Here is a 22354-nt window from a genome sequence, read left to right on the forward strand (position 1 = left end):
GGATCCTGATGTGGGACTCAATTCCAGAACCCTGGGATCATGACTTGAGTCAAAGGCAGATGATTAACCGACTGAGCCATCCAGGCATCCCTATCTGATGTTTTTTCTGTGGTTATACAATGGCTATAAGTTTTGGGGGAAAAGATCAGCAAGTTTAGGGACATTTTCATCATATGCCAGAGGTTTTTTCTATGAATGTGTCTTATCATTGAAGATGTTAACCCTGATCAACTAGTTGAGCTGGTATTTGCCAGGTTTCTCCACTGTAAAGTCACTCTCCCCTCCCCACTCTAGCCTTGACCCTTGTTCCATACTCTTTTGAAGTCATTATTGAATCCTACACTTAAGGGATGGAATGGGAGTTATACATAGCTAGAATTCTTCTGTATGGGGTATTTATATATGTTCCCACACATAACTATTTATTCAATTAATTTATATCAGCATGAATTTGTGGATATTTATTTTATACAGTGGGTTTTAATCTAGTACTATTTTATTTATTTTGTTGCCCAGATTTAATTCTCAGGTGTTTTAGCCACATAAAGTAACTCTATGCCATGGTTCAAGTTATGTGCAGTTACAACTGTCATAAATAAATGCTTACTAAGCACTTTCTGGTTCTTAACATGGTACCAATCAGTTAGTCAGTCAACAAGCATTAGTGCTTTTAAATATCTAGCCTTGTCCTGAAGGCATCATTCTAGAGATTTAAGTATTGGGAAACCTTAACCACTAAGGTAACCAGAAATTTCTAACTTTCCAGGATGCACAGAACCAAAGTTACAGTGGTTACACCTGTGGCCCCGTTACATGATGCTATCCAAGGCTCAGTTGTCTCCAGCTCACACAGACATGAAGCCCAGCTCAGGGAAGATGACAAAAAAAATCTCAGAGGGTTTGAAGTTCCTAGCTGAATTTCAAACTAGATCCTAGTCTCTTTCTTTCTCCAAAAAAGTTACAAAGATTTCTGGACAAGCTATTGGGAAATGTGATTGATCTAAATTTCAGTCAGGCCAACTTGGAATACACTGGTTTACTAAAGAACTAAAGTCAGAGAGATACATGGGTTTATTCTTGTTTAGTTATACATTAGGCAACAGCCACTGTCAGTTCTACAAACTACAAAATTAAAAAGCTTCTGTTATTATAAACTATAATGTTAAATGAAAAAAATCATCAGAAAATGGGTTTTAAAATTAAAAATTTGAAATTCTACTTCTCATCCCACCCCAAACAAATCTTAACTGTTTTTGAGACTTTCCAATTTTTGCATAATGTATTACTATGTTACACATTTTTTAAAAATAACTCTAATCTGAAAAAATCATAATTACTGAACAGAGTGCTGAGAAATCCCAAGACTTTTCTCCAAGGTGTAAGAATACAAATCATATCAATTTATCCCTAGATTTGGCTTTTTAGCTGCTAATTAAAGATACAATATTCTACAAAAGGCACATAGGGAATTTTTCATGACCTTGTGTGTCTTTTTTTTATATATTTTTAATAATAAACATATTTTTTATCCCCAGGGGTACAGGTCTGTGAATGGCCAGGTTTACACACTTCACAGTACATACCCTCCCCAATGTCCATAACCCCATCCCCCTTCTCCCAACCCCCCTTCCTTCCAGCAACCCTCAGTTTGTTTTGTGAGATTAACAGTCACTTATGGTTTGTCTCCCTCCCAATCCCATCTTGTTTCATTGATTCTTCTCCTACCCACTTAACCCCCATGTTGCATCTCCACTTCCTCATATCAGGGAGATCATATGATAGTTGTCTTTCTCCAATTGACTTATTTCATTAAGCATGATACACTCTAGTTCCATCCATGTTGTCGCAAATGGCATGATTTCATTTCTTTTGATGGCTGCATAGTATTCCATTGTGTATATATACCACATCTTCTTGATCCATTCATCTGTTGATGGACATCTAGGTTCTTTCCATAGTTTGGCTATTGTAGACATTGCTGCTATAAACATTTGGGTGCATGTGCCCCTTCGGATCACTACGTTTGTGATTTAGAGAAAGGAAGCATTGAATGTTATGATAAGCATAGTATAGAAAGAAAATCACCAATCAGATATTGAAAAATAGGAGACATAAGCCAAAACAACATTGCTTAAATAGAAAATAATAATTATTCTTCTCTTACTTTTGTTTTTGTTTTGTTTTACTGGCAAATATCACATTTTTCAATACTTTAGTTTAAAGAGCTCTCATTCAATACATTGTATATTGGACAGAAGGACCTCTACAACATAAATGTTTCAGATTAGCTGAAGACATTCAAGCTAATAATTCATTAGAATTATTTATACAAGTGGAAATCAGGACTGTTCTGCCCAAAATTTGTATTAGATTAAGGTAGATTCCTAAGTGATTTTGCAGAAAGTGAAAGAAAATCAAGAAGGAAATAATAGGTATAATTATGCTTCCAAATGTATTTATTCTTTAGTTTTTCTCCCAAGGTCTTCAAAGTCCATGCAGAATTATTAATATACATATTTATGCATATATGTGTATATAAATATATTCATATACTAAATGTACTTCTAAATGGAAAAAAGTAATCACAAAAATAATTTCGAATGCTTTGTTGTTTTAAATTTTTTTTTAATATTTTATTTAGTTATTTGATAGAGAGGGATCACAAGTAGGCAGAGAGGCAGGCAGAGAGAGAGGGAAGAAGCAGGCTCCCTGCCGAGCAGAGAGCCCGATGTAGGACTCGATCCCAGGACCTGAGATCATGACCTGAGCCCAAGGCAGAGGCTTTAACCAACTGAGCCACCTAGGTGCCCGTGCTTTGTTGTTTTATTTATTTATTTATTTTAATTTTTTATTTTTTATAAACATATATTTTTATCCCCAAGGGTACAGGTCTGTGAATCGCCAGGTTTACACACTTCACAGCACTCACCAAAGCACATACCCTCCCCAATGTCCATAATCCCACCCCCTTCTCCCAAACCCCCTCCCCCCAGCAACCCTCAGTTTGTTTTGTGAGATTAAGAGTCACTTATGGTTTGTGCCTTGTTGTTTTAAATGAGACTCTGATATTCAAACTGTATGTGTGTTCCTACATCATACACATAGATCATAGATTTATAATAACTTATAGATTATAGATTTGTGCAATATTTGTACAAAAGAAGAAGAAAGAAAAAGATTCTAAATGGGGAAAAAATCTTTTTATATGAATATCTCAATAATCATGTGAATCTGATCATGATCCATCATATGACTTCTTTTTTTTTTTTAAGATTTTATTTATTTTATCTGACAGAGATCACAGGACTCAGAGAGGCAAGCAGAGAGAGAGAAGGAAGCAGACTCCCCACTGAGCAGAGAGCCGGGGCCCTGGGATCATGACCTGAGCCGAAGACAGAGGCTTTAACCCACTGAGCCATCCAGGCGCCCCTTTCATATGACATCTTTACCAATCTAATTTTTTTTTTTTTTTAAGAGAGAGAGCCAGCACGAGTTGGGGAGGTGCAGAGGAAGGAGAGAGACTCTTAAGCAAGTCCCACACTCTTCACAGACCTCGATGTTGGGCTTGATCTGACAACCCTGAGATGACAACTTGAGCCAAAATCAAGAGTCAGACACTTAACCAACTAAGCCATCCAGGCACCCCTCTACCAAGCTAAACTTTGAAAAAAGTGAAGACTGATGAAAAGAAAGCTTTAATCTCAGATATATTAAGAAACCCTCCTTAGATCTCAGTTCTTAACTTCAGTGTAGACCCCTTCATTTGCTGCTCATAATGTATATCAAATTTCTCGTTCAGAGCTACCGTAAAGTGATTCTTCCAGTCTCCTGCAATCCCTATAACAAAAGGGAAAACAGTAAATATTATGTTTTCCAGCCAGAATCATGATGTTTTCTAATATTCATACATTCATTAACACCTAATCAAATTTTATCCTTATAATCTTCAATTATAAAAATAAAATATATACTATAGTGTGTGAGTGTGTGTGTGTATACACAGATATATATATTTGAGCTTGTAAAGAAAGATGTGTCCTGATTATTAACAAATAAACAAAACCCGGCAAATTTCTTTTTCTGATCCTTTCCTCTTTTGCTACTTTATTTAATTTTTCTTCCCCAATTCCCCTTGAAATGTTGGAGTTCTTAAGATGAGATCTATGTTTTGCCACACTTCCAAGATATTAAATATCATCTTTATACTTACACTCAAATCCAGGCTTATGTATCCATAGCCTGTGGCCTCCTGGATTCCATAAGAGTATCTCAGATTCAACTAGTTCAAAATTAAATCCATTTTTTTTCTCCACCAATTGTGGGTTTTTCGTGTGTACTTTCCCATAACCTGATTAATGGCAGCACCAGGTATCCATAGCATAAATTTGGAAGTTGTCCCTCAACCACAATATTTGATTTTATACTCATATTCAGACTCTCTTCATATCCATTTCTTCCATTCCATTTTTGCTGCCACTGACAGGTAAGCTTCTCAGCATCTCCTACATTGTGTTATTGTAGGACTGGCAGGTCCTTTTCTTTCGAATTCCAACACATCCAACCTTCCCCCAGCAGAAGGAGTATCTTGAGTTAGTAGTTTTCTTACCCCCTTAGTTAAAGGAGCTCTAAACTTTCCCAGTGAAATAACCCCCAAAGAGAGAAAATATGTGTCTTCAGAATTAGGTAGGGTCTAAGGGTATAGCACTAAGCAGCCCTTTACAAGCATGACAACTATTTTAAGTCCATTCATCTTAAAAATACATGTGAATCTTATGAAAAAGAAGACTGAGATCATCTGAGAACTAGACAATTAAAATATAATCCATATGTTAACTCGCTTTTGGGGGCTTTCTGGGGCTGGCAGTAGCAGGTTTGTTATTCTTATCATCTTAAAAATTCCTGGCCCTGTCACTGAAAGTTCAGTTAAAAGGGCAAGATTTTTTCTATTTTGTTTCTGCTTCACATATTAGTAGACTGATGTCCCAATAGTCTACATATTCTACATGCCTTTGGATTTATTAACTGATCACCACTCCTCAGATGATTCCTCCTCCCAACAAAATGTCACCTCATTGTATTTTGATATTTTGCCAAACAAGGCTATATTTGGCAGTAAGTGCTTTGAGACTCAATCTTTTCACACAGCTTTAACGAGGTTAACTGATCTACAAAGAACTGTACATATTTGTATAGCTTGATGAGTTTGGGTATTTGATACTTAGTTTTGAAAAATGTTTGCCGCTCGGTCAAGGAAAAGATAATTGTTCTAGGCTTTTTTCCTCAACTCAAGGTGAGATCATTATAGATGTTTTCTTTTGAGTTTCTTACTTGAGTTTGAAGAGAAAAATAATTTTAAAGTTATATACATTTATATAACATCCATGGTGTAACACTAAGGCACACAGGCTTTATAAATGACAGTAGTGTGTGGTATTAGTGCTGATAGTGAGGCTTGGGTGGCTGTTGACAATTCTTAGTATGCTCCATAGAGTAAATAATCAGCAAATAGTAGCAATTTAGCAGCAGCAGCAGCAATAGGAGTAGTAGTAACACTACCATTTTAATCTCACTACAGAACTGGTAACTCAGGAAAAATATTGCTCAAATGTGAAACAGCTTTGAAGAAAACTAGCTGGGTCCACAGGCAAGAATAGACTTCAATAGGTGTTTGCCTAGAACTAGTTCAACTTGTGACTTTGTAGAGCCATCGAGGCAAATTACATGACTCTCTTACCCTTTCTCATGAAGGGAGAAATTTTTTGGTTCATGACTTCATCTGGTAGTGTTGTATAATTGGTAGACGGATTGTTCTTCATCTCCTGGAATGAAGTGTGTTGTACAATCTTGTCCACAAGCTCCTCTGATGGCTGTCTTCCCAGAAATTGTATCACTTTTATCACCTCCTTTTGGATATCCTAGGAAGAGAAAATATTTTGAGGACTAAATTACTAAAGTTAAATTCATTACTATTTAGATTGAGAGAGAGAGAGAGATTCTTTCCCTTTTGTCCCCACTGGTATTGGAATTAGACTTTTAATGAAGAAAAACACTTCCTGGAGAATTATTTTTTCAACTTCTCTAAGCATAATTTCCCTTATCCATAAAAGGGACATAAAAGTTGTTTCAAAGATTGTTGTAATACTAAATGAGATGGTGTTTATAAAATATTTATTGTAGACTTTGATGCTTAGTACATACTCAATAACTATTATCTACGAGTATGAATATATACTCTTAAAGACTAGAGTCCCCTGTGAAAGATTAAGTTTGGGGTTGAAAATATGTACATAGTTTTACTTTTTTCTTCTAATTTATTAGTGTACATACCAAGAAACAAACTAACCAAAAAGATTAAGAAAAGGTGTAAAAACTCAAATATCCAACATGGAACATCTGCTGTATATGAACCATAGCTCAAGCATCCTCAGCCCTACACGTCATATCTATAGTGTAGCCTATTATCCAGATAAACCACTCATACAAATATTCACAATACCAGTTATAATGCTTATGTTGTCATATAGTTCTCTTTACAAAGAATGTTATCAAATTCTCAGTCCTGCAAATTACAACTTGCCTATCAAACTTTAAGTATCACCTTCTTTGGCATGATTTCTTTGACTACTTCATTTTGAGTGAGATGACCCTATTTTCTCTCCTGTAAATTCCCAGATAGGTCTTTATTCTCATAATTCTATTTATTTGTCTGTTTGTTGTTTTTCTTTATTTTATGAACTCAAGTTCTTTCAAATTTTTTCTTTGGTAATTTTTTGAGATTTGGGTTTCAACATATTCATTCACAGAAGAGTTCTATTTATTAGCTTCAAATCTGTGCTAAAGTATCTGGATTATTATGATTTTGGGAGGTAGCTGCATCATCTATTTAAAGACAGATTTTTGTAACTACATTGTTGTCAAATGCTAATATTTTAGAAATTACTAAGTTGCCCATATGTTTTCTTTTTCTAAAGTATTTATTTTAATAACATAAAGTGTTATATTAGTCTCAGGTGTACAATATCCCATATGTTTTCAATTTCTCACCTCCTTCATGTCTTCATAGAAAAGAAATAGCACTTGTGGATTATTTCTCTTTTCCCACCAAGAATTTGCATGTTTATACCAGGAGCCATATGGCACTAAAGTTAGAGATAAAAACAATGTAAGAGCATAGTATCATCTTTATACAGCTTGAAAATGGGTATTCAAACAACAGTCGCAACAAATAAATATAAGTGAATTATCATGGAATGAAAACAAGAGATCAGTCACATATCTTTTTTTTTTAAGAATTTATTTATTTATTTGAGAGAGAGAGGGAGAGTGAGCACTATAGAGAGAGAAAGAGAGAGTGCCAGCGGGAGGAGAGCCTGACGGAGAGGGAAGCAGACTCCCCACTAAGCAGGGAGGTGATGCAGGACCTGGTCTTAGGACCCTGAGATCATGACCTGAGCTGAAGGCAGATGCTTAACCAACTGAGCCACTCAGGTGCCCCGTTGTCACACATCTTAAGCAAATTTCTCTACAGCAAGAGAGGCAAAGTATATTGAGTAATTTGTGTAAAAAAACATATTCTAAACTTTCATCATTATGACAATGACACAGAAAAAGTAAAGGAAATTCCCCTCCCACTAACTTGATTCAGAGCTTATAAGAGGATTTTTGAAGTGTGTGTGTGTGTATGTGTGTAAAATCAAGCCGTCAGTGAGGAGAGTGGAGTGGGAACTATTAATGATCTTATAATCTGAATTCAGTCTAGGTCTCAAATTTACCATTTACAAACTGTCTTTGGCAACCAAAGCCAGTAGTTATATAATTTCTTATTACACTACTTGCAGTTTATATAGCAGGGGTGTTTTGTTAGGAAGCCTTAGTGATATTCTCATTTCAAAAAAGTTAGAAGATTTTCAAGATGATATGATACAACATGAAATGCTGTCTGTCTAACTCCCTCTTCCCTTATCTTGTCTCATGCATATCTCAATGTTTTACCCAATAAAAAGCTGACAGAATAATATAATGTTGTCTGAGTCAAAGTATTCTGCTTTGCGTTGTCATTGCCTACCATTTCTGTTCTTTGACTTTATTCACAATTGCTCCTAAAAGAAAAAGTCACACAATGATATTTATAGTGCCTCAGTCATCCATTTTGCGGAAGAGTAATACTGCCTTTCTCCGCCTTACAATGGGGATTTTGATGATCTTGTGGCATTTGTTTAATTCATGATGCTTTAGCATAATTTTTTCCCAAAATGTAAAAAACATAAAGGATATGTGTTCTAGTTTTATTAAGCCAATATTATCATCTATGAATATAAAGATGATATTATTATTGTTATTCTTGCAATTATTATTACAGGATCAGAATGATAATACTTCTTTAGATAATACTAGACTCTGCTGAACTCTTTCTTCCACAACTTTAGATAGTTGCTGTAGTCTGAAGTTAAAGAAAAAGGTAAAATTTCCCAGAATTTCAGCTCAAGTAACCCTTGTATGGTCCGGAGAAATCTAGCTGAATCATTCAGACTGTACCCTGGTGGAAAGAATAAGAACTTTGTAGATATTCAAACTCCTTTATGAATTCTGACCCCACAAAATACTTGAAATTTCCTTGGAAACAAATGGGCATTCTCTTTTTTCTATTTCCTTGCCCTTTATTCAGTAGAATTGTAACACTGTGAAATACTTTTCTAATAAAAAGAAATGAGAGAAAATTGGACACTGAATCTCAGTCGTAGAGCAGAAAATCTGTTACATCCAACCTCCAAACACACTTTTATATATTTATTTTTAGGCACTGAACTGGAATGTCCAAATTCTTCAATTTGCCACACACATCTGGAAACCCTATGCTTGCTTCAGAGTTCAGAGTCTTCTGGTATTTCTGTGTTTTATTTAAGGATCAGAGAAGATAACAGACCATAACAAGACAACAAAAATTTTTGCTCAGAGATGTCATTTGTCTTGTATTATTTACCTTGAAGAAGTTGAGAGTAAAGAAGCTCCTCTTACCTTGTCCTTCCATGAATTTTTCCACAAACTCTTGGAAAGATCCAGGATCTGGATGAGCAGATACCATTCGAAAGAAATAATAATAAGAAACAGCCACATCTTTGGCATTCCGGCAAAGATAGATCATCTAAAAAAGGTGAAATAATATATGAAATCATTTTTTTTCAAACATAGTCTCATCAAGATGTAAAAAGAAAACATTTATGTTTTCAACTACAAATATAATACACAGTCATTGTAGAAAGTGGATAAGATATATGAAATTACATAGAAGAAAAATTCTTCAGTAACCTGAAATGATAGCATCTTTTGTACAGTTGTTCAGGGCTAGTTCTCCCTTTACATTTTTCATGCCATTTTCACATATAATAACTTATTTTAATGTCATAAATTTCATCCAATCTTAGAGAGAAAACATGTTTACCAAGGGTTTACTTAAATGCACACTTATCTCAGTAAAAATATAATCTTCACCAATATTTTTGAGTTTCCATATTACATACAGAAGAAGCACCGATCAGGCATAGCAATCAGGAAGCCTTCTTCTATCCCCATCTGGGGAAATAAAAAGTTTCTCTGACTATATTGACCTTAATAGACATTTAATTTATTAAATGTCCGTAGATTCCAAAAAAGAACAAATAAACAAATGTGAAGTTCTAAGAATATTTGATTCTGCTTACCTTACAGTTCTTTTCCCAAAATGAGGCTGGAAGAAGGTCAGCTGGCAGATGAGTCTTCACTATTCTAGGAGATGCCATCTGTTTTAATTGTTTTACTCCTGATTTTTAAAAAGTTAAAGGTTATATAACTTTAAAAAATTAGAAATATTTATATGAATTTTATAGACATTTAAAAAATAAAAGTAACTTTAAGATTCTAAGTATATTCATAATAATAATAGTACATACCATGACAGAAGTTTAGGTAGAGGATATTATAAAGAAAAATAAGATAAAGTAAAATTTCACCATTTGGGAAAAATCTTTAACATTTTGGTAAGATACTAACACAATCATTATTAACATTCCACATTGAACATGTGCTTGAACTACACAGGTCCACTTATATGTGGATTTTTTGCAGTACTATAAATATAAAATTTGTGTTTATACACTTTATATAAATTTATATTTATTTACATAAATATATATTTATATGTATAAATTTATAATATAATATAAATATAAATATATAAATACACTTTGTACAAATATATGTATAAATATATTTTGTACAAATTTTTGGTACAGATATATGTATAAATTTATAATATCATATAAATACACTTTGCATTATATATCTTATATATTATATATATAGTACAATATATAATTTCTCTTTTTTTTAAAGATTTTACTTTATTTATGTGAGAGAAATACCACAAACAGGGGGAGCAGCAGAGAGAGGAAGAGGTAGAAGCAGACTCCCCACTGAGCAGCGAGACTGACCTGGGACTCAATCCCAGGACTCTGAGCTGAAGCAGACATTTAACCAACTGAGCCACCCAGGCACCTCTTATAATTTTCTTAATAACATTGGCTTTCCTCCAGCTTACTTTATTGTAAGAGTACAGTATGTAATACATATATAACATACAAAATATGTGTTAACAACTGCTTATGCTATTGCTAATGCTTCCAATATAATAGTATACTATTAGTAGTTAAATTTGGGTGGGGTCAGAAGTTATATGCAGATTTTTTATTGTGTGAGGGGTGATCATCCTCACCCCTTGTTCAGGGGTCAACTGTGAATCCATATGACTAGACTCAGAGCCATCTAAATACCACACATGTAGACAGAATTTTTAATACCTCCTAATCGATTTTTTCCTCAATATAGTATACTGAAACTGCAATGTGAAGAAACATGACATCCTAAAATTTTAATGATATCATAGAGTTATTATGTCACTTTATTCTTTTAGTGACCAACACATTGTTTCTAATTTTTCACAATATTAAAAGAATCTGTGATGAATATCCTTTTAGATATATCCTTGAAAATTTATGGATATTTTTCTAGTTTTTAATGTATTATCACATTCATCCCATATAGGGACAAATGCTTAAATATTACTAGGCTCTCATATGAAGACATATAAGAGCTATACTTATTCAATCTATTTCAGCTGAATGTTATAATGTAAACTCTGTCAAGATTTAAATTTAAATTTACATGTTTTTCATGGAGAAGACACAATACTAATTGCCACTTTTGTTTACAGTCTCTTTCCTTGCACTGTCTATATCCACACTTTAGAATATATGTACATAGTTTTTAAAATCTAAACTTAAAAAATCTACTTAAACATTACCATTCATTACATCTTCTTTTCTACATTCCAAATAAGGTATTCGATTAAAAATGGCATCTGCTTTGCATTTTTCCACATCGCCCTCTTTGTAGATCATGTACACAATTTCACTAACCCAGGTTGTACCTGTAAAAATTAGACAAATCTCAGTGTTTCACCAACCATTCGGGTTGCCAATGCAAGTAGTGTATTTATAGCTGGATAAAGCAGAAGTGTCCTAATGCAATATAATTTGAAAGATGTCAGAATAACTTTAGAACTCAACAAACATTTCTTCTCATACTTAATCTTACAAGACCTCAAAATAACCTCAATAGATGAAGATGAATATTGTAGTAAGACACACCTATGGTAGGAGTCCAAATTTGTTCACAGTGAATTGGGACATTGTGCAAGCTGGTAAGAGTTTAGGATTTAAATTTTTACATCTAAAAAGTTAGAAGACTTGCATTATTGAATTCTTACTACATAGAAAGCATTGCATTTAATTAGACATTATCAAGAAAAACAAAGAGGAATAAGATACAGTTCCTGGCATCTAGGACACATTAACAATAAATATATTTAAGCTGACTGAGTCATACAAGTGAAAATAATGCACAATTGAATCCTGAGTTTAATTTAAAGAAAGAAAAGATGAGTATTCAAGTAGGGATGAGGAAAGCTTTCAGGTAAGTTTTGAAGGATGGACTAAACACAGATGAGCAAGAAAGAAGAACTGAACAAGTTGGAGAATCCAGAGAGCAAGCGTGCGCTCGGAGGCTCCCACATCATGTACGTGCTATTCCTGGAGCCTGGAACAATCTTCTAGGAGCTAAATCTCTCACATCTTTGCTTTGTTTACCCTAAGAAGCCTCTGGACTGCCCCAAGCAAAGTACTCCTGCTATACGTTCTCACAATACCCTAATGGAGCTCCTTCATCCACGACATTTTCATACTATATCATATCTGCCACTTATTTATTTATATTCCCCTCTGGGTTATTTATTTATATTCCCCTCTGGGTTATACACACTGAGAAGGCAGGGATTTGATGTGTTTTATTCACCATTGTATCTCCAGTGGCTAATAGCACCCTTGAAACATAGCAGAACCTCAATAAAAATTTGCTGAATGAACAACTGAAAAAACAGAAATGGGAAAAACATGCAAAGAAATGGTGAAGAGGCAGGTCAATGAGAATAGAGGGTTTGTACTTCAGGAGAGATAATGTTCATAGGAAGGTGTCATTCATCCATTCATTCTTTTCAACACAGGTATATCGAGAATACGCTGGTCATGTTAAATTTTAAGAATACACAGTTAAGTAAGATGTAGTCACTATGCTAGTGTTTCATGTGTTATGGAGCCTTATATCTTTTCGGTCTATTAGATATCTACAAATACTACATGAAAATAAAATTGTTAATTTTGAAAAAAAGTAAAGAGACTTGAATAATAGATGATGCACTCGAGCATGCATCAACCACAGACTTTACTGTTAACTTCTGATGTCTCAATCTAAGCCCCAGTACAGAGGAAACAGAAAAAAATAGACTTGATCCTTGCCTTCTAGTGCTCAAAGTCATGTTTAAGAGTTGGAAACAGTACACAATAATTACAAAACTTCTCTTTTTCTTAAGATGCTATAACACAGGTGGGCACAGGAATTTCAAGGGCTACAAAGGAAGAACATTTAACTCCGTGTGCTTCTGCTGCTGTGATGTATTAACAAGAAATGCCTTCAAGACAACATGAGAATGGAACTTAGACTTAACACGTTATCGGCATTAGTTCACCAGTTTTGTGAGAAAAGGATCCTAGCAGGCAGAACCATCTCCCTCCCACCCCCCACCAAGGTCAGATACTTAAGAAGAGTATAGTGAGGAAGAAAAGAATTGGAAATACATTATAACGCCTAAAGGGAAGAAGAAATGGGTGGGAAGGAGCCTGCAGAAGCAAGCAGATGCAAGCGTAAAATGCCTTGGAGTTCATATTAGAGATCGAGTTTTTTAGAAGTTCTGGAATTAATCAAGCAAGAGAGCAAGATTATGAGAACTCTGTTTTGGGAGAATTCCTTCAGTAAGATAACAATATATTTAACACATATAAAAGTGTTAAATGAATCAACCAAATAGTGAAGTCTCGATCAGATCTTTCTAATTTCTAAAGATCTATGGTTGTGAGATCCCCGAACTATGATTAAGTTGAGCTAATCTCGGGAAAAAATATGTTACTTAAAAAAGGAGTCTGGAGGCAAACTTAAGGAGAGCTAGTTAGCTGAAAAAATAATTTTTTAAGTCTGAAAAATTTGTTTGTACTTTGTTTATACAAAGTGACAATATGGTTCTATATTCATGCATTTATATTAATAATTTTCTAAAGGTACATGGAATCTGTGCTGCTCAAGTCACACGTACAGAATGTGCTCTTAGAACAGAGCTATAATATCCACTTTTTCTGTGTCTATACCAAAACTACTATGTCTGTCTTTAATATGAAGAATCAGTGTGGAAGAAGTGAACAGCTTAATATTCACCATTCAAGGTGGGTTTGTCATTTCTAGATGAAGAGAGAACAGCACTGAGATAATAAGGAAACTTACCAGATTTGGGATATGTGGCAATGACAATGTCATCTGGTCTTGCCTGGAATGTATCCACATCATCCCAATATTCTACAAAGTCTTTATACATTAGAATTCCGTGGACTTTGCCAAAGTATTCATCATAGTCAGATTTGGAAGAATCCATCCTAAGGGTCATGCACTGAAAGAAAAATGTATATTTTCCACTTATATGTACTTAAAATGTTTAAAAATTAATAATAGCTCTGTATCTTGAGGTTCTCTTGAGTTTTTAGCATTTCTTAGCTATTGAGTATAGGAGTAAAGGCATGTTTAAGAAGTATATAGCATACTCTTGGTGCTTTAAGAATCTCTAATCCCATTCAGAAGGTAAGTCTAACAATACAAAAGAGTAAGAAAATACAAGGCACTATAAAGTGTTTAAAACTACATAAAAAATGGGGGCACCTGGGTGGCTCAGTCTGTTAAGTGTCTGACTCTTGGTTTCAGTTCAGGTTATGATATTGGGATCATTGGAACAAGCCCCATATTGTGCTCTGCATGAAGTACAGAGTCTGCTTGGGATTCTTTCTCCCTCTACCCCTCTCCTTCCCGGCCTCTCTCTTTTCTCTCTCTAAAATAAATAAATAAATCCACCCACCCCCCCCCCCCAAAATAAACCTATGTAAAAAATAATGTGAAGTGCTTGTATTATGTTAATTTTTTAAAGGATTTTAAAATCTGAGCCACCCAGGCACCCTTGGATAATCTCTAAGATTTTTAACAATTGTATTGTACTTTCTTCCATGAACCCAAAAAAACACCACTAGGGGCACCTGGGTAGTTCATTCTGTTAAGTGTCTGCCTTCCACTCAGGTCATGATCCTAGGGTCCTGGGATCCAGTCTGTATGAGGCTGTCTGCTCAGCAGAGAGCCAGCTTCTCGCTCTCCCTCTCCCCTCCCCCTACTCATGCTCTCTCTCTCTCTCTCTCTAATAAATAAATAAAATCTTTTTAAAAATTTATATTATAATTATGCATAGCAAACTCCATGATGAATAAAAACAGAGCCTTCCATTTCTTTATCAAAATTGATGGAGTATATGAAAAGACTAAGAGATTTAAAAAATACAACAGTATTTTGGCAAATAATCATGGTGATTAATCATGTAAACATCAAATAACATGAAAAGATGGATAGTCACATTTGATAGCCACTGCACGATCTCAAAGTCATAGCTTCCTTAGTTCTTGAATGTTTCATTAATGAAAAAATTCAAATGCCCCTAATGCAGGACTCCATCCCAGGACCCCGGGATCATTACCTCAACCAAAACAGACACTTAACCAACTGAGCCACCCAAGCATCCTTCATCATGGTTTTGATTTGTATTTCCCTGAGAGATCTTGAACATCTGTTCATGTGTCTATTAGCCATGAAGATGTCTTTTTTTTTTAAAGTGTCTTCTGCCACTTTCTTAACTGGGTTACCTGTTTTGAGGGGTGTTAAGCTTGATAAGTTCTTTGTGAATTTTGGATACTAACCCTTATCAGATATGTCATTTATCAGCCCATTATGTAGGCTGCCGTTTACTTTAGTTGATTATTTTTCCTTGCTGTGCAGAAGATTTTATCCTGATGAAGTCCCAAGGGCTCATTTTTGCTTTGTTTCCCTTGCCTATGGTGATGTGTCTAGTAAGAAGTTACTATGGTTGAAGTCAAAGAGGTTTCTTCTTGGACACACACATTCTTAAACATTCTCCTCTTGGGTGGTTCCCTAGCAGTACTCCCAGCCTCTAGGTCTACAAAAGCAAGTCTTAAGGGAGGTGGGTTGCAGAGATCTACTCATCTTTCATGACCCAAGACACACTTCAGTCCATAAGCCCCCTTAATAAAACCATTTCTTGTTAAGCTGAAGTTGGTCTTTTTCTTTGGTTTTATGGTTCCTTTGGACTTTAGAGGTTGTTTTCATGTACCTCCCTTTCACAAATATCACCCTTGCCCAAAAGCCACCTGGTAAGTTATATGCTTATTTGTAACAACTATGACTTTTATTGTCTTTTTCAGAGAGCCTGTAGTATAATAAGAGCCTTCTGGAGGTAGTAGTTCTTTTAGTCACTTAATATGCTTCCTTTAATACAGAGAATCCCAGTTCATGAGAGATGCATTATAAAAAGAAAATGAAATTTCAATTACTGTGACAGATCGACTATCCCAACACAAGAAATAACTAGTGTCAAATTTTAGGATGATAAATCCTACAAATTAAACCAAATGGTTAGACCATTAACTTATTCTGAAGGTTTTTTCCCATCATGTTTTCCCCACTATATTTCTAGGCTGCACATTATAGCTAGAGACTTTCAGATGTTGCCTCCTAACTCCCCATCACCAGCACCTGGCACTAAGTCCCACAGACTCAATCCCTCTCATATCAATCATATTCCTATCTTCATGATCCTTGTTCAGAGCCTCTCCCAACTGTTGACTGAATATGAGAGTAGCCTTTCATCTGGCTTTTCTGTGAAAAGTACAAATCTCTTCTTTCTACAATCACCAGAAGAAAAGGAATGAATATTCTTTACTAGGCACTTACTTTGTGCCAGATTTGAAAAGTCTTATTTTAAAATCTTATTTATATGTCATAAAATTACATGAAAAAGCAGACATCATTATCTATTAAGTTTGTCCTGTAACAGACCTTGAAGACAGAAACTGTTTTTGTCTTTCTGAAGGGAGGGCAAATATGCACACAGTTATGCATACATGTAAATGTGCATATATAAATATCCTTATTTTTGACACATGATTGGTGAAAACAAATTAAACAACATAGATACAATGAAAATGCCCTCTTTATTCTACTCTGAAGATATAATCACTCCTAATAGCACTATATTTATGCTTCCAAATATTCAAATGTATATAAAGCCTATATACTTATATATCTAATTTAATTTGTATTATAGTTTACATTCTTTTTGCACTCTATTTTTTCAAGTGTGAACAAAATTTTCTGTTAATACATAAATTCTGTTTTCATTCTTATAAATGACACATGGCAGTCCATAGTATGGGTGTAACATAGATAACACAATTCTTTACTGAGGGAAATTTCTGTTGTTCCCCATTTTTTAGATATAAGTAGCACCATAATGAATGTCTTTAAGCATATGTATTTTCACACTTACCTCTGCAGTGATAATGAAATTGCAAAAATAAAAGATATGCACATATAAAATATCATTAAATATTTTAATTGCTAAAATTATACCAATTTGCATACTCTGTGCAATTGCCTGTATTCTCATATCCTCACCAGTATTAGAAATTATTTGTTGTAATCTTTTATAATTAAAAATATGTTTTTAAAATTGTGTTTCAGGGATATTTTATAATTTTTCATTTTTCATCTTGTATAAGTTAATTGGTTATTTTAATTATTTTAATTTTATTAAATTGATAACTTTATTATTATTTTATTTTATTTATTTTAATTTATTTAATTTAAATGTATTTAATTTTTTATTTAAATAAAATATATTGAATTGTTTAATTTAATTAATTTGATTTAATTAATTATTAAATTTGTTATTATTATTATTTTATCCATCGAGAGTGTTGCTTTTGGGGCACCTGGGTTAAAGCCTCAGTGGGTTAAAGCCTCTGCCTTCAGCTTAGGTCATGATCCCAGGTTCCTGGGATGGAGCCCCACATCTGGCTCTCTGCTCAGCCAGGAGCCTGCTTCCTCCTCTCTCTCTCTGCCTGCCTCTCTGCCTACTTGTGATCTCTGTCTGTCAAATAAATAAATAAATAATCTTTTAAAAAAAAAAAAGTGTTGCTTTTTCTTAACCGATTTATAGCTAGTAATTTATTGTTGATTTTATATTGAGGATATATGTGCTTTTTCTGTTTTATATGTCAGTAATCTTTAAACTGTCTTTTTTATTTTAAGATTTTGTTAATGTGTTTGACAGAGAGAGAGTGAGAGTGCTCACAAGTAAGGGAAGTGGGCAAGGGAGAAGAGAGCAGGAAACCTGATACTCAGCTGGACCCCAGGTCCCTGGGATCATGACCTGAGCCAACAGCAGACAATTAACCAACTGAGCCACCCAACCTCCCCTAAACTATCTTAACGAACTCTTTTGATACAGTTGCATAGAAGTTTATTGCTCACATAATCAATGTGTCAAATTTTGGCCTTATGGTTGGTATGGTTCCTTAAATATTTAAATGTGCTCATACAATGAGAAACATATATACATGATAAGTTTATATAATCTTATTAGTTTAGAAGATTGATGTGTACACAACAGAGAATAGAATATAGTTATTCAGAATGTGGGTCCTAATGTATACCACCATGTTTAAATCCTAGTTCTGTTATTTGAAATTGTAGATCTTGAAAAATTACTTCAGGTCAACTACGCTCCATTTTCTCATCTACAAATTAAGGATGATAAAAATGATAATACTTATCGGAAACACTGAATGGAAATTATAAATTCCCATTATAAATTCTTAATAACTATGAGCTTATATTGTTACTATACTGAATCCATATGGTAATATGGAGGAGTGTAGAGAGCAAGATGGAGTTTCTCATGTCAAGCAGGGGGCTGTGTCAAGCAATGATGCAAGCAGTTAAGGCACTGCATCTAGGAGATATGCCAGGACCAGAATTGGTTGACATCCCACAAATGATAACAAGCAGAACCAGAAGAGGTCTTCTGGGCCTCCTAACCAGTTAGATCTCTTTAAAAAGGGGAAATTTTTGGCAGCAAACTGTCAGAATCTTCAGAGGTGATCTATGTCTGACCACTTTAAAAAGGCAGCCACCACCCAAGGTTCTGCCCACTTGCTTTCTGAACAGAACCAAGACCCTCATTGTTTGAATATGATTAGTAAGTGCAGAGAACTGACCCAGACTGGACCAAGGCCTGATCTCAGCTGCGTATCCACAAACTGACTTCAGGTTGGTTCATTAACTTCCTACACCCTTCTGTTGTTGTTGTTTGTTTGTTTGTTTTGGTTTTAGTTTTAGTTTTAGTTTTTTTTAAGAGAGAGAGAGAGAGAGAAACGAGTTGGGTAGGGGACTACAGAGGGAGAGGGAGAGAGAAAATCCCAAACAGACTCCATGCTCGGCGAGGAGCCCGACACAGAACTCAATCTCACAACCCTGAAATCATGACCTGAGCTGAAATCAAGAGTTGGACACTCAACCAACTGAACCACCCAGGTGTTATCTTGTTTGTTGTGTGGCTTATCTTATGGTCTGCTCTATGTGCTGTGTAAAAAGCCACATTAATCTCATGGTGAAATGTCATTGAGTTTGAAATCTTGAAACTGTTTTATAATCATGACTAACTTTGCTTTCTGACTGAATAAAGCTGACATAATGTGTCACCTTCATAGCATGCTCAGGATAATGAGCCAGACACTTTGGGCTCTCTCAGTTAGAAATAGTACGCATAACGCGGTAAGATCTCCTCTAAAAGCAGAGGAAATATATGTTGTTACAATTCCCAAAAATAAGGGCACCTGGGTGGCTCAGTCATTGAGCATCTGCCTTCAGCTCAGGTCATGATCCCAGAGTCCTAGGATTGAGACCCGCAGCAGGCTCCAGCCCTCCATGGGGCTCCCTGCTTGGCAGGAAGCCTTCCTCTCCCCCCTCCCACCATCCCCTGCTTGTGCTGCCTCTCTCGCTGTGTCTCTCTCTGCCAAATAAATAATTTAAATCTTTTTAAAAATTCCCAAGACTATATTTCATAAATACAAAATTACCTGGAGAAACTGATAATAAATAACCTGTTTTCTCACTGGAGAGGGTAAAATCTGTTAATATCTAATATGATTTTTACAACACATGACTTCTATTTGTTTGCTTCTCTTAAGTTCTTTGGGACAACCCAATATATTTATTTCATTTGACCTCAGATTACCCACCAGAAGACAGACCCAATGGAAGAGAGTTTTTCATTTGTTTTTGACTAAAGAATGGCTTAGCATGTGTTTTGGAAACATGGAACAACACTAGTCCTGCATGTTGTTACTAAAAGTTAAAAAAATCCCAGTCCCTAATAGCAGACTCAACTCTTTGAAGACCTCCCTCTCAGGTAAGTTAGATGTCATCTCACCAAAATTACGAGATTTTGATGAAAAATTAGCCTTGTTAATAAATCAGCTTGTTGGGAGCCTGGGTGGCTCAGTCGGTTAAGCATCTGCCTTAGGCTTAGGTCATGATCTAAGGGTCCTGGGAAGGAGTCCTGCTTCCAGTTTCCTGCTCAGAGAGGAGTATCCTTGTCCCTCTCCCTCTACCCCTTCCCCCTTCTCATGGTCTCTCTCTCTCTCTTTCTCAAATAAATTTTTAAAAATATATAAAAATAAAATAAATATAATAAAATAATAAAATAAATCATCTTGTTCCCTAAACCTTTCTTGCTCTCAGAAACAGAAATCTTTCACTAGAAGAAATGTGTATAACAGATGTTACTTGCACAGCCTATTGATTTGTTTATTCATGTGAACAACTTTCTTGGTGTTCTGCCAAGTTTGCAAATATTGGCTTACAGTCAACTGGGAGTAACCGATTTTATCACTCAGCAGTTGGCTGGCTTCTGCTTACCCCTTCATGGTCAATATTTTTCTCAGAGTTAAGCTGAATGGCATATAATAAAATCTCTTTTCTTATTAACTTCTCTTAGTAAGTTATCTCCTATCACAATGTATGGACTTGCTCTCTAGCTACTCTCTTCTTTCTCAAAAGATGTATTTCAGTTGGAAATTGTCAATTTTATTTTCCGAGCGTAAAGGTTACTGTTGTCTAGAAACACCAACCAAGAAAAATCATTAGAACTGTGCTTTATAAATTCAATAAAATTCAGAAAGATTTTTTCTTTTTCCTCTTTATTTCTTTCTCCTTTTCTCTATCTTCCCCTCCTCTAGCCCCTAATCTGCCTCTCATCCAGCAGTTATTAGGTGTGTGGGCAGCTATCTCGTTTCCAGATGTAGTGTTAAGGGTCAGAGACACAGGGTGAGTGCAGATGAATGGAGCTTGTTTAGTCCCCACTGTCTTCTGCTTACTCAGATTTGGGAAAATTTGTTGAAAGCAGTGAACATCCAGGACCCATACTATGTCACAAAGCAGATGTTCAAAAACACTTCTTAAATTTAATTGCCAAATCGAATGTCTCTGCTCTCTCTCATTTCTATTAAGGACTCCTAGATAAAATAGCTACTGTTTTGCCAATAATCTACCTATGATGGACCAAGGACTTGGATTTCTGCTATATTCTCATTTAAAAGTAACAGTAATATACATAAAGGCCCATGGTGGCATTCAACTACTTCTGTCACACTTCACAGAACTGATCACCACACTGGAAGTCAGTCTCCACTTTAACTATTTCTACCCTGCTTGTTCTGTTTCCTCCTTAGTGAAATGGAGGACATGTCCAGCATGCAGAACTTGCAGAGTCACTACGATACCATAGTTTTATGTTAAAATTCTTTAAACACCAAAGCACTATATAATGCAAGATTTATTTTTAGTGACAAGTGATTTAAAAAGACTTCGAAATGTTTTACATTATTAAGTAACTGAAGTATTAATAAAGACTTTATTCTCTCTGTGTTTCTTTTTCTAACAGCTTTGTGATGTATCCTTTGCATCTAAATTTTCTATATCTAAAAATCTAAATATTAACATCAGTAACAATAGTAAAAATACAACCTGACCTGATGATCCTGGGAAAAAAACTGGGTGATCCAATTTAGTTTTCTTCGATCTCCACTCAGGTTTTAGGCTGCCAAAAAAGATGAGAACCACTTAAGCATTTGAAATGTTTCTGGTGAGCTTTTATTCCCAATGCCCGAGAGGGAGGCGGAGATTAATTTGTGGGGCTTGGTTTTCTAGCGTTCGTGATGCGACGAGGATCAGAAATATGTATACGTACCTGCGGATGGATGTAGCCCGAGCCGTGCTCATTCATAGAGGGATGTGAAAAGCCTCTGCTGTTAGTTCTCATTCTTGGCTCATAATCAAATTCCTAAATTTGCCAATAGCAATCAGTGGGTTGGAGAGAGGGAGGGAGGGGAAGTGAACAGGAAATGATGGAGAAGGGGTTTGGAGCAAAATATATGCGAGGAAGGGGAGGCTCTTTATTTATTCACTGATGAATAATAAAATGAGGTTGACCTTCAAAAGAATAAACTTCTTGGGGGAGCGAGAGGAGAGAAGAAAAGGAGGGGAAAACCAGGAGGGCAGTGAGGACCCTGGGTCAGTAGACATAGCTCAGTTTCCTGAGGGATGTCAAAGAAGACTTTGTAGTACCTGGTTATGTCCTAACAAGTCAATTGGGAAACACCTCCTACTTTCAACTCTGAAGCGGACTTGAAAATCAAAAACAGATGACAGCTAAAGAAAGAATGTAGATAGACATCACTCATCTTTGAATTATTATTTAAAAATCTCA

General features: G+C 35.2%; 1 protein-coding gene across 2 annotated transcripts; it reads right to left on the minus strand.

Moving 5' to 3' along the window:
• Positions 1–3679: 3679 nt before the first annotated feature.
• On the minus strand, positions 3680–22007 carry SULT1E1 (sulfotransferase family 1E member 1). 2 transcript variants are annotated; one of them, XM_004766333.3, is made up of 9 exons: positions 21836–22007; positions 21613–21685; positions 13921–14083; positions 11336–11461; positions 9699–9796; positions 9016–9142; positions 7045–7139; positions 5735–5915; positions 3680–3837 (listed from the first exon to the last, which is right to left on the minus strand). In XM_004766333.3, exons 1-9 carry the CDS (start codon positions 21865–21867, stop codon positions 3725–3727), a joined length of 1008 nt encoding a protein of 335 aa, XP_004766390.2. In that variant the 5' UTR covers positions 21868–22007; the 3' UTR covers positions 3680–3724. The 2 variants fall into 2 exon arrangements, with proteins under 2 accessions (XP_004766390.2, XP_004766389.2); XM_004766332.3 differs by having other exon boundaries at positions 21618–21685; positions 21836–22004.
• Between the last annotated feature and the right edge of the window lie 347 nt (positions 22008–22354).

The sequence above is a fragment of the Mustela putorius genome, unplaced genomic scaffold (assembly GCF_011764305.1).
Source record: "Mustela putorius furo isolate JIRA1106 unplaced genomic scaffold, ASM1176430v1.1 tig00000430_pilon_pilon_pilon, whole genome shotgun sequence".
NCBI lineage: Eukaryota > Metazoa > Chordata > Mammalia > Carnivora > Mustelidae > Mustela > Mustela putorius.